We start from the raw sequence: 15,805 nt of genomic DNA on the forward strand, positions 1-15,805 counted from the left end.
TCACTCTCCTGATGAAAGTGAAAGAAGAGAGTGAAAAAGTTGGCTTAAAGCTCAACATTCAGAAAATGAAGATCATGGCATCCAGTCCCATCACTGCATGGCAAATAGATGCGGAAACAGTGGAAACAGTGGCTGACTTTACTTTTCTGGGCTCCAAAATCACTGCAGATGGTGACTGCAGCCATGAAATTAAAAGATGCTTATTCCTTGGAAGGAAAGGTATAATCAACCTAGACAGCATATTCCAAAGCAGAGACATTACTTTGCCAACAAAGGTCCATCTAGTCAAGGCCTTGGTTTTTCCAATGGTCATGTATGGATGTGAGAGTTGGACTATAAAGAAAGGTGAACGCTGAAGAATTGATGCTTTTGAACTGTGGTGTTGGAGAAGACTCTTGAGAGTCCCTTGGACTACAAAGAGATCAAACCAGTTCATCCTAAAGGAGATCAGTCCTGGGTGTTCATTGGAAGGACTGATGTTGAAGCTGAAACTCCAATACTTTGGCCACCTGATGCGAAGAGCTGACTAATTTGAAAAGCCCCTGATGCTGGGAAAGATTGAGGGCAGGTGGAGAAGGGGACGACAGAGAATGAGATGGTTGGATGGCATCACCGACTCAATGGATGTGAGTTTGAGTAAACTCTGGGAGTTGGGGATGGACAGGGAGGCCTGGTGTGCTGCGGTTCATGGGGTCGCAAAGAGTTGGACATGACTGAGCGACTGAACTGTAACCATTGTACACTATTGTTTGTTTCATGTATGCATGGGTTGTTTCTCACACAAACTGAAGCTCTTTGAGTGTCAACTGTTCATACCAGACCACAGGGATGGAAACATGAGGGATGCTCCTATAACAGACTCCAGTTAACTTGTTATATCTAGTGCGTCTACAAGGTAGAGAAAAAGGTTGATAAAGGAAAAGAAGTAATAGCTAGATAAGAATGACAAATAGCTGGCAGGATTCTTCCCCCAACTGTATTCAGAGCAGGCATGCTAATGACCACAAACCTCTCCTCGTGAGTATAAATTCTGCCTTGGACTCCTCACCATGGTGCCCCCTGGCAGGTACAATAAAAAGTTCAGAGTGGACAGATGAGAAGAAATCTATTTACCATCTTTGATATAGAGTTTGTTCTCTGACATTATAGGAATAACCCTGATTTCCCTCACCTCGTTTTTCAAAACTAGTTTAAGTAAAGAACCCACAGCATAATGCGGGAGATGCAAGAGACCAAGTTGGATCCCTGGGTTGGGAAGATCCCCCAGACAAAGAAGTGGCAATTCGCTTCAGAATTCTTGCCTGGGAAATTCCATGGACAGAGGAGTCTGGTGGGCCACAGTCCATGGAGTTGCAGAGTAAGACATGACTGAGCACACACACACACACACACACACACACACACAAAATGAAAACGTACGGACAATGAAGGTAAAGTTTTTAAAAATGCAGTTTTTTTATTTTTATATAAACTAAAACACCAGAGCTTATTGATTCCTATATTAAATACATAAATTATAAAATAACCATTCATAAAACTTTACATACAATAAGTTGGTTCCAATCTCTACGGTAATACATACAGTACATGTACATTTTCAGTGTACTTCAAAGGATCATTCTGGTGAAACTCAATTTATATTTTTCTTCCATTAATAAACAAGCACTGAAACAATCAATGGAGCCATGCTAATGAGATGGAGAGAAAGAATCCCCACTGCAGCAGGTGACTGAATGGAAGCTCTGAGAAACTGACTCCCCTGGCGGTATTAACACAGTAGATGCCTGGGGAGTTATGTATGCTGTGCACTGGCTCTACCATACTCTGCTATGTAAGTCCTACTGAGTCCCTGCAAAACTGGATCGTGAAGGTTCAGGTGGGCATGAACCCTTTTGGGAATGAGATTGTTAGCTGATACAAACATGGGACTTTGGACTAATGTTAATACTGTAGATTGTGCTGGATTCTGTTGCTCTTTCCAGAAGACCACTGGCATTATTAGAAGGCTAGGTGGCAGGTCTGAGTAACTGGAAAACCAATGAGTAGTTCTTTGCTTCAGTCAGAAACAGAGAATAGTAGTAATGGACAGAAGGTAGAGAAAAGGGAGGAGAGACAAGCAAGGAGGGGAAGAACACAGATATCAGATGCTGAACAAAAACGTGGGTCACCCAGCAGCCTCAGAAAACCCCTTATCAATTCCTCAATCCTAGGACAGAAGTACATTCTGGAAGCACTCACACCATCGTACTATATACAGAATATATATGTGTATATACTACATCACATGTTTATAAAAGTGTTTGGATTGTGATCTGCCTCATTGTGGGAAGTTATGGTCAATGGGGGAAAATAGGCACATTTTATGACTTATCAATCAAATACAAGTGACTGCTATTATCACTGGATGCTGGGGACCTTGTTTTGGGAAACTCCTCATCCACACTAGAGTTAGTTCATGTAGGCTTGACTGTAGGCAGATTTAGACTCCAAGTTGTTCATCTACAGCGCTCTCACCCTACAGAACTTTGATATCACAAGGATGGAAATATAAGCATGGGAAGAAAGACCTCAGTGCAAAACTACAAAGATAAAAATAGGGAACTTCACCCAACCAACTACCTGTACTTCTGAGTTTGATATACTAGGTTGAATATAGCGAATTATAATCCTTCTATTTTTGCCACATTGCCCCTTGAAGTTTTTCTTTAGCGATTTTGGATAAACATTGGACTTAAACTCTCAATAACAAAAGACTTATTTAGAAAGAACTAAACTGCCAAACTAAAGGCAGTAAAGGAATGTGAATCTGCTATGCGCAGTACTGAAATGGGATCATAGAGGATGAATTCCAGCTTCTATTATGTCTGAACCCTCCTGCCACAGTGCCCGAGGCTCAGTCTTAAGACAGTATATTATATAGAAATGACAAGGCAGTTGAACAGGATGGAAGCGTTTGGCGCTCAAGACCTTGTGCCCTACTTTCTTCCTTTTAGAAAGTGGGAGTCCACTTAAGGGGAGGATTGGGCCATCCTGGAAGGATCAACTCACAACAAACAGTTATCCAAGACTTGCTCTGATCACTGATCTCTCAAGTTATACTGAACTATTTCAGTATAGTAGATAAGTATACATATACACACATTCATATATATATGACTATATATATGCTGAGCCATTCTTTGATAGATCAAGAAATACAATTAAATATTTAAAAAACAAAATGTCTACGCTGCCCATCTATTTTGACAGATCAAAAAATGCAGTTAAATATTTTTTTAAAATGTCTATGCTGTGCATCTATTTCGATGTAATATAACACATAAGATCCAGTTATTTTGCATCAGCACAGAACTGATGAATATTATTTTTATAATTTCCATGAAAACCTAGGAAGGTTAAAAAGACACGCTTCATTTTAAAACAATGAACTTACGAACTAAGTTGAAGACACTGAATACATAAATTACACAATGGGCTTACAAAAAAAGTTGACAATCAATAGGCAAAAAAGAACAAGTTGGCCAGATTTATTTTAAACTAAAAACCACCAAAGTAAGTCGAAATAAAATACTGTAGCAAAAATCATTTGGCAAAACTTTGTTCTATTACTAGTGGAGAATATACTTGTCCTACTTCAGTGATGACCCATGAGCCCTACATCATCTCTGTCCTCCTGAAGATACATGCCACGGAGGTGAGCAGTTACTTTTTTTTCCTTTTCTAAAAATACAAAGCAAGATTTATTCTTCTACCACTAAAACTTCACTGTTGGCAAAAATTTCATTTATATGGCATAAGTTAAAAGGGGTTTTGTAGCTATTTTTAGCAAATTCTAGTGTTACCTAAAACAACACTTGGGTGACAGCTAATTCAGCATCTGTTGATGCTTTCTGGTTTTACAGTCAAATATAGTCTTCAATTTCTTTTCCTTTTCTTGGGAAACTTTTCCTGTTCTGAATAGTTATGCTAAATTGCGGCTTTCATTTTATCTCAAACCTTTTTTTAAATGTTTTCAGTTATGTTTATTTTCCAAGAGATGAAGAGTTTAGGAAAAGTTAAGTAAAATGAACCCTGAAGAATGCTGTTCTGATTGTTCCTCATTCATGGCCAAACATGTCAGGATAGCTAAGATGAAGAAATTAGGTATTAAAGCCTGGAGTGGGGATCATCTGATCTCTGTAAGAAGTAGAGCAACAGTCAACCTCTCAACTGCTGAGACACTCTTTTTACTCTTGCTGATTATGACATGCAAGGGAAGCATTCATCTGGATATGGTCCATTTCCTTGGATCCACAAGTGACTGGAAAATACATGTACAATTTTGCTGCTGATTTTTATAATTGTGGAAATGCTTTACAAAATATTTAGCCTTACTCAAAGATTTGTTAATTTTGAAGATCATGAGTAAAGTATGGTAAAAATACCATCTTTTAGCTTCAAATCGTAGAGAAATTTACTAACCTCCTTGATCTTAAGCAAAAAGAAAGAATTCCTTTTTTTTGTTCCTTGCATTTTCCCTAAACATATCTAAAGCTGCTTAGATGGTCATACTCACGGGGATTGCTCTTGTATGACTTTGTGTATATGACACAATCCAATTTATAGCAGATAAGGCACCCGATTAAGCTACATTATTTGAACAAATATTTCTCATCACTCGAACCATAGTCAGTGCTTGAATATAAAACTTAACCTACAAGTTTCTTGGTGGGGAAAGCAAGATGAAGAGGAAGGAAGTAGGCTTGGTGGAGAAGATGGAGTATGAATTTTCTCAGATGCACCCTGGGATGGCCAATGGAAGAGAAAAGTCATCTAAAATACGGGAGGGTAATTTATCCTCTTCCATACATTCTGAGATTTGAACGTGTTGGGTCACAAACTGTAGTAGCACCCTTTTGTACATTGCTTGCACAGTGAATGTACTCTTCATACTTAATATGGAAACTACCTGTTGAACAGAGAATCCAGCAGAAGGATGGGTATATTGTACATCCCCAGTAGGACATCTACAAGACCTCCCCCCAAATGAAAGGGATATCCATCAGACTAATTATGTGATACTCTCAGTTCACTCCAAACCTTAATTTCATGTCTGACTCTCTTATGATAAGGGAGGACTTCTGTATTATGGCATGCATATGCAGTAAGGAGAGCTAGAATATGCTTATTGTTGAAATGACACATTCTTCTATCTTGTTAAATAGCATGAAAATAATCTATTTACTATAGGTGATTAGAGCTCCTGGTTTTGGATCACTCAATCTTTATTGCTAGTAATTGATGGGAAAGCTTCAGTACCGCGGTGCTTAGACTGAATGAAACTGAAGCACTATTTTATTACACAGGGGACTCTTTTTCTCAACAACACAAGAAAGTCAGATATAGCAGTCATCATAATTACAAAGCACTTTGTGCTACTTTAAGCACCTCTTGTTCCAGAATTGCAAAAAAGAAAGAAAGAAAAACCTTATGAAAAAGCATTTTAACCTCATTTTGCAGATGAGGAAACTGAGGCACAGAGAGGTTAAGTGACTGGGCCAAAGATACCTGGGTCAGCAGTAAATATAAGAACAAAAAGTGGGACCCCTGCATTGTAGCTTTAATTGTACTTTCTTCAGTCACTGTCCTGGCTTTAAAAATGCCAGCGCCACAACTGAAGAGTAAGATACTGAATCCACGTATGGAAAGACTTGTGTAGCATTTCATAGAAAGAGTTTCTGGCTCCCTACACACATTCTTAATGCATGGGAATGTTAGCCCTGTAAATAAAATCTTGACAATTTGAAACATTGAGGCTGTTTTGTTATCTACAGTAAATGAGGCTAAAATTAGCTTTTTAGGAACTTTTATTTGCTCTCAGAGCTGAATCCAAGACTCAGTATTACATAACTTAGGAAAAGTACCAGTCTTCTAATTGTCTATGGTAGAAAATGACCTTCTCAGTAACAGAATGTTACTTTTATATAAAAAAGTAGAGCTACCTTGTTGCTGTCATATCTCTGGGAAAAAAAAAATTGTCAGTCTAAATAACAAGAGGTCAGAATGCTCTAAGCATATCAGGATACTTCTAAAAATAATCATATTTTCACTTAATAGTCACATCTCTGTGGAAAATTCATTTGTTGATAGAAGTTTACTTATCGCCTCTATTTGTATCAAATCACATGTTATTTGCAGGCAATTTTAAGCAGCCATTTGAAGACCAGTATTTTGGAAATGGAAAGATTCAGAGATGCCTCTGGCCCTATAGTCAGTGGCATTCTTAGACAGCACTAAGTCAGGGAGCTTGTGATCTAGAGCGTCATCTTCTTAATTTTCAATAAGAATGAGATCAGTTTGTTGTTCTTGGAAGACCACAGAAAGCCAAGGAAGCATCTGCTTTTATGCATCTTATGTTGCATTCGCCTGGATCTTTCACACTGGTTGCCAGTTTAGTCGGGGTCACTGTGATCCGCTTCTCATCTGTCATGTGTGGAATGCGTTCCACAAGCTCCACTGTTTGCAGAAAAACCGGACACTGTTTTTCTTCTCACTCACATTGCAGATGTCTCTGTTCCTGAGGTTTAAACAATAATAAAGACAGAAAAGCAAATCCCTGTAGTAAGAAACCAGACTTTTCAAATCAAACATTTTATTGTAAACAGCTCCTCATAGGTATTCCTCGTGCTTCGATCCCCACCCCCCTTATCTTTTTGTTTTGATTTTGTTTTAAATGATGTTTATTTCAGGACTAGTATTTCCATGGGGTGTGGTGTTACATTAAAATGACCCCCCCTGCACAGCAGGGGTAGAATGTTTCTTTGTAACTTTGGTTCCATGCCCAAGACACATCTTTGCTTGATCTGCTGAAACTGTTTCCCTTGCTGAATTGTTTTCTTTCACACAATATATGTCTATAGTTCTTTCCTTCTGGTTTGACATATACAGGTTTCATTAAATGCAGCATATATTGTAGATTTTCAACAGGGTCATGTAGGAACTGTCAAGTAAGAAACCTTGAATAATGGCTTTAAAATACACAGGTGTAGTCCTGGCTACAGGATGGGTCTTAGCTTTTGATCTCCCTTTCACTGCTGTAAACATGTCTGCCATCTTTGAAGGTTTAGAAGTATTTGCTTTTCTGCGGTCTTATCCATGTTTTCAGTTTCTCTGTAAAACAGAGGGAGAAATGCTTTAATCATCATTTCAGTCAATAGCTGAAACAGGAAAAAAAAAGCACAAATTCTTTTTTTTAAAATTAAAAAAAATTTTTTTATTCTTTACCACCTCTTGAGACAGTATAATCTTGTGTGTGTTATGTAAAGAAAGTCTCTAAGCTTAAGTTCTTTCCTTTAAAATGAGAGAATAGAAGTATCTATTTCAAGGGTTGCTGCAACGTAATACATATAAAGCAATTAACAGTTCTTGTCTCATATTGTTATTATCAATATTGTCTTTTTCTCTGGGACTTTCTAAGCCAATACCTTCAGAAGTTCAACTAAGATATTACTTTAAATTTAATTTTTTAAAATTTTATTGAACTATAGATGATTTACAATGTTGTATTAATTTATTCTGTATAGCAAAGTGACTCAGATGTAAGTGTATGTATATCTATAATATATATACATATATATTTTATGTTCTTTCCCATTATGTTTTGTTACAGGATATTAAATATTGTTTCCTATGCTATATAGTAGGACCTTGTTGTTTATCCATATAATAGTTTGCCTCTGCTAATCCCAAACTCCCATTCCTTCCCTCCCCTAATTACCAGCCCCCTTGGCAACCATAAGCCTGTTCTCTCTCTGAGTCTGTTTTTGTTCTGTAGCTTTGTTAATTTGCATTGTATTCTAGAATCCACATATAAGTGATATTATATGGTATTTGTCTTTTTCTTTCTGACTTACTTTGCTTAGTATGAGAATCTCTACGTCCATCCATGTTGCTGCAAATGGCATTATTTCTTTTTGATGGTTGAGTGATATTCCATTGTGTATATATACCACATCTTCTTTATCCATTCATCTGTTAATGGACATTTACATTGCTTCCATATCTTGGCTATTGTAAATAGTGCTGCTGTCAACACTGGGGTTCATATATCTTTTTGACTTATAACTTTGTCTGGATATATGCTCAGGAGTGGGATTGTTGGATCATATGGCAACTCTATTTTTAGAGTTTTGAGGAATATTTTTACTGTTTTCCATAGTGGTTGTACCAATTTAAATCCCCACTAATAGTGTAGGCATGCATGCATACTCAGTTGCTAAGTCGTGTCCAACTCTTTGCGAACCCATGGACTGTAGCCCGCCAGGCTCCTCTGTCCATGGAATTATCCTGGCAGGAATATTGGAGTGAGTTGCCATTTCCTCCTCCAGGAATAGTGTAAGAGGGTTCCTTCTTCTCCATATCATTTCCAAAATTTGTTATTTGTAGACTTCTTAATGATGGACATTCTCATGGGTATGAGGTGGCACCCCATTGTAGTTTTGATTTGCATTTCTCTAATAATTAGTGATGCTAAGCATCTTTTCAAGTGCCTATTTGCCATTCATTTTCTTTGAAGAAATGTCTATTTAGGTCTTCCACCCATTTTCAATTTCTTTTTTGGGAGGCTATTGCTGTTAAGTTGTATGAGCTCTGTATATTTTGGAAATTAAGCCCTTGTTGGGAAAGACTGAAGGCAGGAGGAAAATGGGACGACAGAGGATGAGATGGTTGGATGGCATCACTGACTCAATGGACATGAATTTGAGCAAGCTCCAGGAGTTGGTGATGGACAGGGAAGCCTGGTATGTTGCAGTGCATGGGGTCGCAAAGAGTCGGACATGACTGAGCAACTGAACTGAAGCCCTTGTTGCCCACATGAAATATTACTTTAAAAGCAGGTCTGTCTACACCTTTCACTGACTTATTTGTATGTCAAAATTTCTCTCCAACAACATTGTTTAATGGCAGACGGTCTCTATCCCAAAGTCCTGATCTGAGGATTCCCTGAGAATTTGGCTACACAGGTTTCCTGTTTGGCCCCAGAGTATCTCTGAAAAGAAATTTCCCTGGACTGTGCCAGTCAATACGTCTAGCCCCATCCCTCTTTAATTCCATGTATCTGGGTTTTCACTTGGGTAGAAGCTTAGGACATAATACACTCCTCCAATAAAAGCCAGAAAATGGCACAGAGGATATTTTATCATTTACTGCATAAGGACGTGAACTTTAGAGTCTGAATGGATGGATGGAGAAAATGGAATTTCCATGAAAAAGCCATTTAACTTCTCCAAGGCTTAATTTCCCCACCTATAAAGTAAAGAGAGTAATTCTGTAGCAGAATTTAATGGTACTCCAGAAATGGTGACAAAGATCCAAAGTGGTGGAAAAGGAGGCATGTAGTATCTTAAGGATGCTTCCAGTTCACATACAGAGGCAAATCAGAGATTCAAAGAAATTTCTGCCACAGGTGCAAGTCACAACTATTTGGAACTCATATTTGCAGAATCACTTGGTTCATTCCCAAAGGCCAGATCAGACTGAGATAAAAGAGTGACCGAGTCACAGGAGAGTGAGTAGGAAGGAAGTACAGAGATTGGGATGAGAGTATACTGTGGGAGGGAGGTGTAGGTGCCAAAGAGGCAGAGAGATTGGCGGTGCTGGCACAAAGGAGGGCATGCTCAGTCGCCTCAGTCATGTCCAATTCTTTGCAGCCCCATGAACTGTAGCCCCCAAGTTCCTCTCTCCATGGGATTTTCCAGGCAAGAATACTAGAGTGGGCTTCCATTTCCTGCTCCAGGGGATCTTTCCTACCAGGGATTAAACCCAGATCTCCTAAACTGCAGGCAGATTCTTTACTGCCTGAGCCACCAATTCAGCCCTATAATATTCCCATGATCCTCAGTAAAGAAGAGAACTAATCTGAATGTATATAAAGATGCATTAGGTGTGTGCATCTCTCTCTTCTCTATATATGTATACACACATAGAGTGTATTTTTATATAAAATATGTAACACAAAATAACCAAACAAATATTTTCCTATTAGTGATTTATATTCTGTTCTTAAACCAAAGACTAACTTAAATTATATATAAAGATAGCTACATTAAAAATGAAATCACTTGTGCTTCTTTCCTTTTAGCAATTATCTAAGTCAACCTCAGAAATAAATCTTAACTTCTGTTTCAAAGCACATATGCACCATTTCTCTCCATCACAACTAAAGTAAAGCCCATCATTTGAGGAAAATCATGTTGGCTTTAAAAAGCAAATGGACTTATAGGCAATCTCCCTGAATGTTAAATTTCTGTAAATTGAGTATCTGTAAAAGGAACTATGATTTTTACAGCAAAGCTAGGTTTATTCAAACTGGCATTATGAATAACTGAAGTATTATCTAATAGGTCACTATAGATGAGCAGTTTTCAGTGAGTTAAGGGTGAGTATTCTATAACTAAAACTGTAGAGAATACAAATTCACCTTTGATTCAGAAGCCCCTTCTGGATATCACAGAGCCTCAGGGATTCTTTTGAATGTGTTGCCCTGTAGAGCTGAGCTTTGAGAGTTTATGACATGCCACCAGACTCTAAGTCAGGGAATACAGTTATGTCACTGCTGACTTAGGACTCTAGTATCCAAGTACTTGCCGCCTTGTCTGTTTCACAGAAGACGGCTCAGCATAATGTGTCAAGATCAAACAAACAAACTCATAGAGAAAGAGATTGGATTTGTGGTTACCTGAGGTGAGGAGTAGAGGGGAGGGATACTGGATGAGTAGTCAAAAGCTGTTATACAGACTACCAGTCATAAGATAAATAAGTACTAGGGATATTATGAACAACATGATAAATATAATTAATGTGATTATATGTTATATTTGAAAGTTGTTAAGAGAGCAAATCCTAAGAATTCTCATTGCAATAAAAACATTTTCTATTTCTTTAATTTTGTAGATGTTCATTAAGTTTACTGTGGTAGTTATTTCACGGTGTATATAAATCAAATCATTACGCCATACACCTTAAACTTATACAGTGCTGTGTGTCAATTATTTCACAATAAACCTGAAAGGAAAAAATGAATGCACAAAGCACATGGTATCTCTTGAAACCATGTGGGGTTCCCCTTTGCTGTGCTTAGTCACTTAGTCGTGTCCGACTCTTTGCAGCCTCATGGACTGTAGCCTGCCAGGCTTCTCTGTCCATAGGAGTTCTCCAGGCAAGAATACTGCAGTGAGTTGCCATGCCCTCCTCCGGGGGGCCTTCCTAACCCAGGGATTGAGCCCAGGTCTCCCTCATTGCAGGCAAATTCTTTACCAACTAAGCCACCAGGGAAGCCCGAGAATGTTGGAGTGGGTAGCCTATCCCTTCTCCAGGGGAACTTCTTGACCCAGAAATCGAACCGGGGTCTCCTGCATTGCAGGCGGATTCTTGACCACCTGAGCTACCAGGGAAGCCCTTAAGGTAAAAAGTCCCAGTCTAATGCATGGGAGTGAGCTATTTAGTCAGCAACCACTGAAAGCAGTGAGGGTACCTTCTTGGGAGCCTGCAACAGCTTCTAGATCATCCCTGACCAAAATGACTTAGGTAATTGCTAAAAGGAAAGAAGCATAAGTCATTTCATTTTAAGGTAGCTATCTTTATATATAATTTAAGTTAGTCTTTGGTTTAAGAACAGAATAGAATATAAATCATTAATAGGACAAACATTTGTATGGTTATTTGCAGTATGCTTTTGCTACTTGCTAATAAGTGAAGCCCTTTTCTTCCTTACCTCCTCCTTCCTCTGCCTCACCTGTCTTGGGCATATAAGTAGAATTAATCAGTTGCCAGTAATGTCTTATTCACTTGTATTATTTAAATCCAGATTATTATCTGAAGAGAAGAGATGAAAAGGTAACTACTCATTTTGGCTTAGTTCCTAAACTATTGTACTTGGCAGTACTAGAGGTTTTATTTTCAAACTTGTATATTTGCAAACTCAGTACATGTGATAGCTAACATTTTTTTCATAATAATAGCTAAGAGTTGCTGATTACTGAACCATGTGCCAGTCAATCTGGCAAATTCTTTATAAGCATAATCTTATTTAATTCTTTCAACACAATACCATGATGTAGTTAATATAGTCACAATCATTTCATGGAACAGGAAACCTAATTTTGGTCTAAATCTACCATGACACGCTAGTATTTGGCAGGATTGAAACTTAACAGTATATTTAACTTCAAAGCCATACATGTTAAACTACTGACTTTTTCCTGTATGCATTTTATATTATCCAGATTCATGGTACCAGGAATTTGTTATATAATTACTATTAATTATAATTATATTTTTTTCATTTGACCACTCCAAAGTGTCAATTATGTGCTACTCTAGGGGAAAAGCAAATCAAATTTTGTATATCCCTCAAAAAAATTGGGAAAAGGTATGGGGGATGAGCATACAGCAATTTTAAATCCCAAGAGCTATGTAGTAGTATACAGATCATAGAAGACACCTCAGATTGCTGATATATATATACACATAAGTGATGCTCAGAATGTGAGAGAAAGGCCTCTTTCATGTGTGAGGCACAACAGGGTTAAAAGTGGGCTCTGGCATGAGGCTGCCTGGATACAAATCCTAGACCTGTCCACTGTAGCTATATGGTCCTAGGAAAGTCACATGTTGTAGTTTCTCCAATTGCAAAAAAGAAAGAAATAAAAGCAACACCTCCTTGCTAGAGGGGTTTGTGGGGATTAATCTATCTGTTACTTAGAACAGCATCTAGCATGTAGCTTTTAGTCATTATTGATACCAATGTTCAAACTTACTCCTTTGCTAGCTAGTATTTACAAGTTTATGAGGTTTCATTTTTCTGCCTACACCACCACTTAGTACTTGTGCCTCACTGAACTTTACTTGCTTCGTTGACTGATTGTTATTTGGGGGTGGGAACTGCTTGTTTTCTGAGGCGCTGGCCATTCTGATCCTTTTCTAGGGAACTGCCCGGAGCCAGCGTGAGGAATTCCACCCGTGACAAGGTCATGCGGCAGAGCTCAGATGGCAAGGCTAACCATACCTCAGGTTTTCCCCCTGGAATTTCCTGAGCATCCACCCCCCAAAAACTAAGAATCTGCCTGCTTTTCCACTCTTCTGACATTCTCTGGAAAAAGTCAATTCAGGGCTTTAGTCTTCTGCATTTGAAAGAGTGTTTCAATCCTAAAACCCCTCTTGATGGCTTTTTAGCCTGCCTGCAGGACTCCTACAGCTGCACGTGTGATTGTTTGAGGCCTCCTGACCGCAGGAGGCACAGGAAGCTTAAAACATCCTAGGAATGTAGGGGCTTCCGAAGAGTCTAAGTCACTAGAATAGGACTGATTAAAAGTTTCATTTGTTGAGCCAATACTTGCTGCCAAATTTTCATATCCTTTATTTTTAGATATAGTTGGTATATAGAAAAACAAGCAGAAGACCTGGTATTAGCAACATTAGATCTTTGAGTTAAGTACCTTCTTTGTTATAACCCACCGCCCCTTTGTTCTATAGAGATGTAACTTTAGCACTTTAAGGAGATGCAGATTAAAGAAAAACTCTTAGGGGAAACGAAATTAACATTCATTAAGGAAGAGAGCCAAAAAGTGTTAACAAGCCTCTTGGCCAGAAGATAATGTAAATCACCTGAGACCTTTTGTATACAAAAAGATATACAGAAAGAGTCTGGGTTGCTAATGCTACATAATTTTGTATTACCCATTGATCTCTATGTATAATCAAAAGTATAAAAGGCCTTGAAGGACAATAGAAGGACAGCCGGTCGCTGGACTGGTTTCCCCCGTGTCTCCTCTTTACTCTAATATCAGGATGAATTCCCATCTGGGGCGTGGAGGCTCACTATGTCTATTTACTTGTCCCGGCTTTTAAGGCTTTTAAGATCCGTAAGAGAGAGAGCCCAAGGCGGGGCACTCTCCGATATTCAAACGGGCGCCGGCGGCCTAACGTAGATGGTGCAAGCTCCTTGTCTGGAACTTTATTGGTTTTCCACGTAACCCAAGTTAATCAGCCTCTTCTCTCCACTTAATTTTCCTACTACACTATTTCTTCCTAATCTAATCTTATATTAATAAATAAATAAGTTTTCCTCGCCGACTCCGTCCACCCTTCGAATTCCCTGGATCCACCGGGGCTGGACCCCAGCAGAGAACCTTGCCCATTTTTCTTTAGATATTCTCATTCAGTTTAAGAGACTAAGTGCTCTTCTTTATGTGCTGCAAGGCTACTACTCTTCTTGTGAGATAAAGGATAATTTTCAGTCTTAAAAGAAAATCTTTTGGAGTACGGAATAAAGCCCGGGAATTGGCTCTATAAGGATACCACTTGCTGGGCATTTCTGCTTTACTTCTTTCTTGTGTCAGGTCATGCTTTCCTGTTCCACATCCAGGTAACAAAGTTGATACCCACAGAGACAGAAAGCATCTCTCTCCCAGTTTTCAACTTGTTATTGAAAATGTTAAGTAACATGGGGTGGGAAAAGATCCTTGCGTAATGTAACTTAATAAGACAACCAAAGTAGACACAGACCGTGGTAAATGGACTTAGAACAGCAGGTAGGCCTCCTTTATTTTTAAGTAATGGTGTCAAGGTTTGTGCTTTCTGTACCTGGGTAGACATTAGAATCACCTGGTTAGCTTCTTAAAAATATAGATCAATCTTATTCTCCACTCCTCTCATCCTCTGTCTCATCTCCGTGTCCGATAATCTGTTTCATTAAATTGGTAGTAAGGCTTTGAATTCTGTATTTTTACAAAGATTGAGAATCACTGTCTAAGATGCTTTTTACCTACATCCACTTACAAGAAATGGATTTGATAATATAATAATAGTGAGTCTTCATTTTTTTCTAAATTGACATTGAAAACTATCTTATTTGAAAACAAGATCCAATTTTCCTAAATATCCTGTTTTCCTGAATTCTGATGAAAATGAGCTAGGAGAAAGGGTTAAAAAAATCAGTCATTTTAACTTGTTAGATTTATAGGAGCACAATTTTCAAGCTGGAGGAGTCACTGGAAACATACTCCTGTTTCTTCAGTTTGTAGATACAGAAGTGACTCTTTGAGTGTAATGAGAGGCTACAATGAGAATTCAGAGATCCACAGACATCACGATTTTCCAAAGCAAGACACTTAGCTAGAAAAAGATTCTTGACTTTCATCATGCTTCATTTCTTTAATAATCACCCAAATGGACTGGATTGATTTCTCATTTTATGGCATTTAAGACTGGTATTTAAATACCAAATGTATTTTTTTTTTAACATGAGCATACTAACATGCTAGCATTCTTCTTATCATAGAAGTCTTAGAAGCACATTTTGAGAATTAAATGGAATCTTACCTGTAAGAGGCACCTTGACATCAAGGCCATAGAATGAAGGCAAGAGAGAAGAACAAGAATAGAAACAGAAACTGCAGAAGAAAAAGAAGAGGATTATGTACAGCTGAACTTCTGCAGTGCCATTCAGGTTGTATAAAACCTCAGCTTTTCCATATCGCTCAAATCTGATCATTTCTCACATACACACAAAGTACCTTTTAGTTAAAAAAGCCATACCTTTTATTCGTTCACTGGTAAAGCAATACAATGAATAACTGGTGTTCAGCTAACATCGACTGATACATTTTTGAATTCTGAGAGGGTCTTACAGGTAATTGGTCTAAGCTCTGAATTTTATAAGTGAGAAAAATAAACACAGAGCAGTTAATCAACAGACTAACTGTATATAATTTGATGGTACAGTGAAGCCTAGAGCTTAGACCTCCTGAGTCCTACTCTACTATGT

At 38.2% G+C, this 15,805-nt stretch overlaps 1 protein-coding gene across 2 annotated transcripts in view; it reads right to left on the reverse strand.

Annotated features, from left to right (window-relative positions):
• Positions 1–5,828: 5,828 nt before the first annotated feature.
• JAKMIP2 (janus kinase and microtubule interacting protein 2) overlaps positions 5,829–15,805 on the reverse strand; it is a 199,880-nt gene continuing 189,903 nt past the window's right edge. The window contains exons 21-22 of one of the 2 annotated variants that reach the window (XM_069592358.1): positions 15,361–15,431; positions 6,602–7,149 (exon numbers count right to left, since the gene is read on the reverse strand). In XM_069592358.1, the coding sequence (XP_069448459.1) occupies positions 15,381–15,431 (51 nt within the window). In that variant the 3' untranslated portion in view covers positions 6,602–7,149; positions 15,361–15,380. Of the gene's footprint in view, positions 7,150–15,360; positions 15,432–15,805 lie in introns of both variants that reach the window. The other variant, XM_069592359.1, reaches the window with a different exon arrangement.

Source organism: Ovis canadensis, chromosome 5 (assembly GCF_042477335.2).
Source record: "Ovis canadensis isolate MfBH-ARS-UI-01 breed Bighorn chromosome 5, ARS-UI_OviCan_v2, whole genome shotgun sequence".
Classification (NCBI taxonomy): Eukaryota; Metazoa; Chordata; class Mammalia; order Artiodactyla; family Bovidae; genus Ovis; species Ovis canadensis.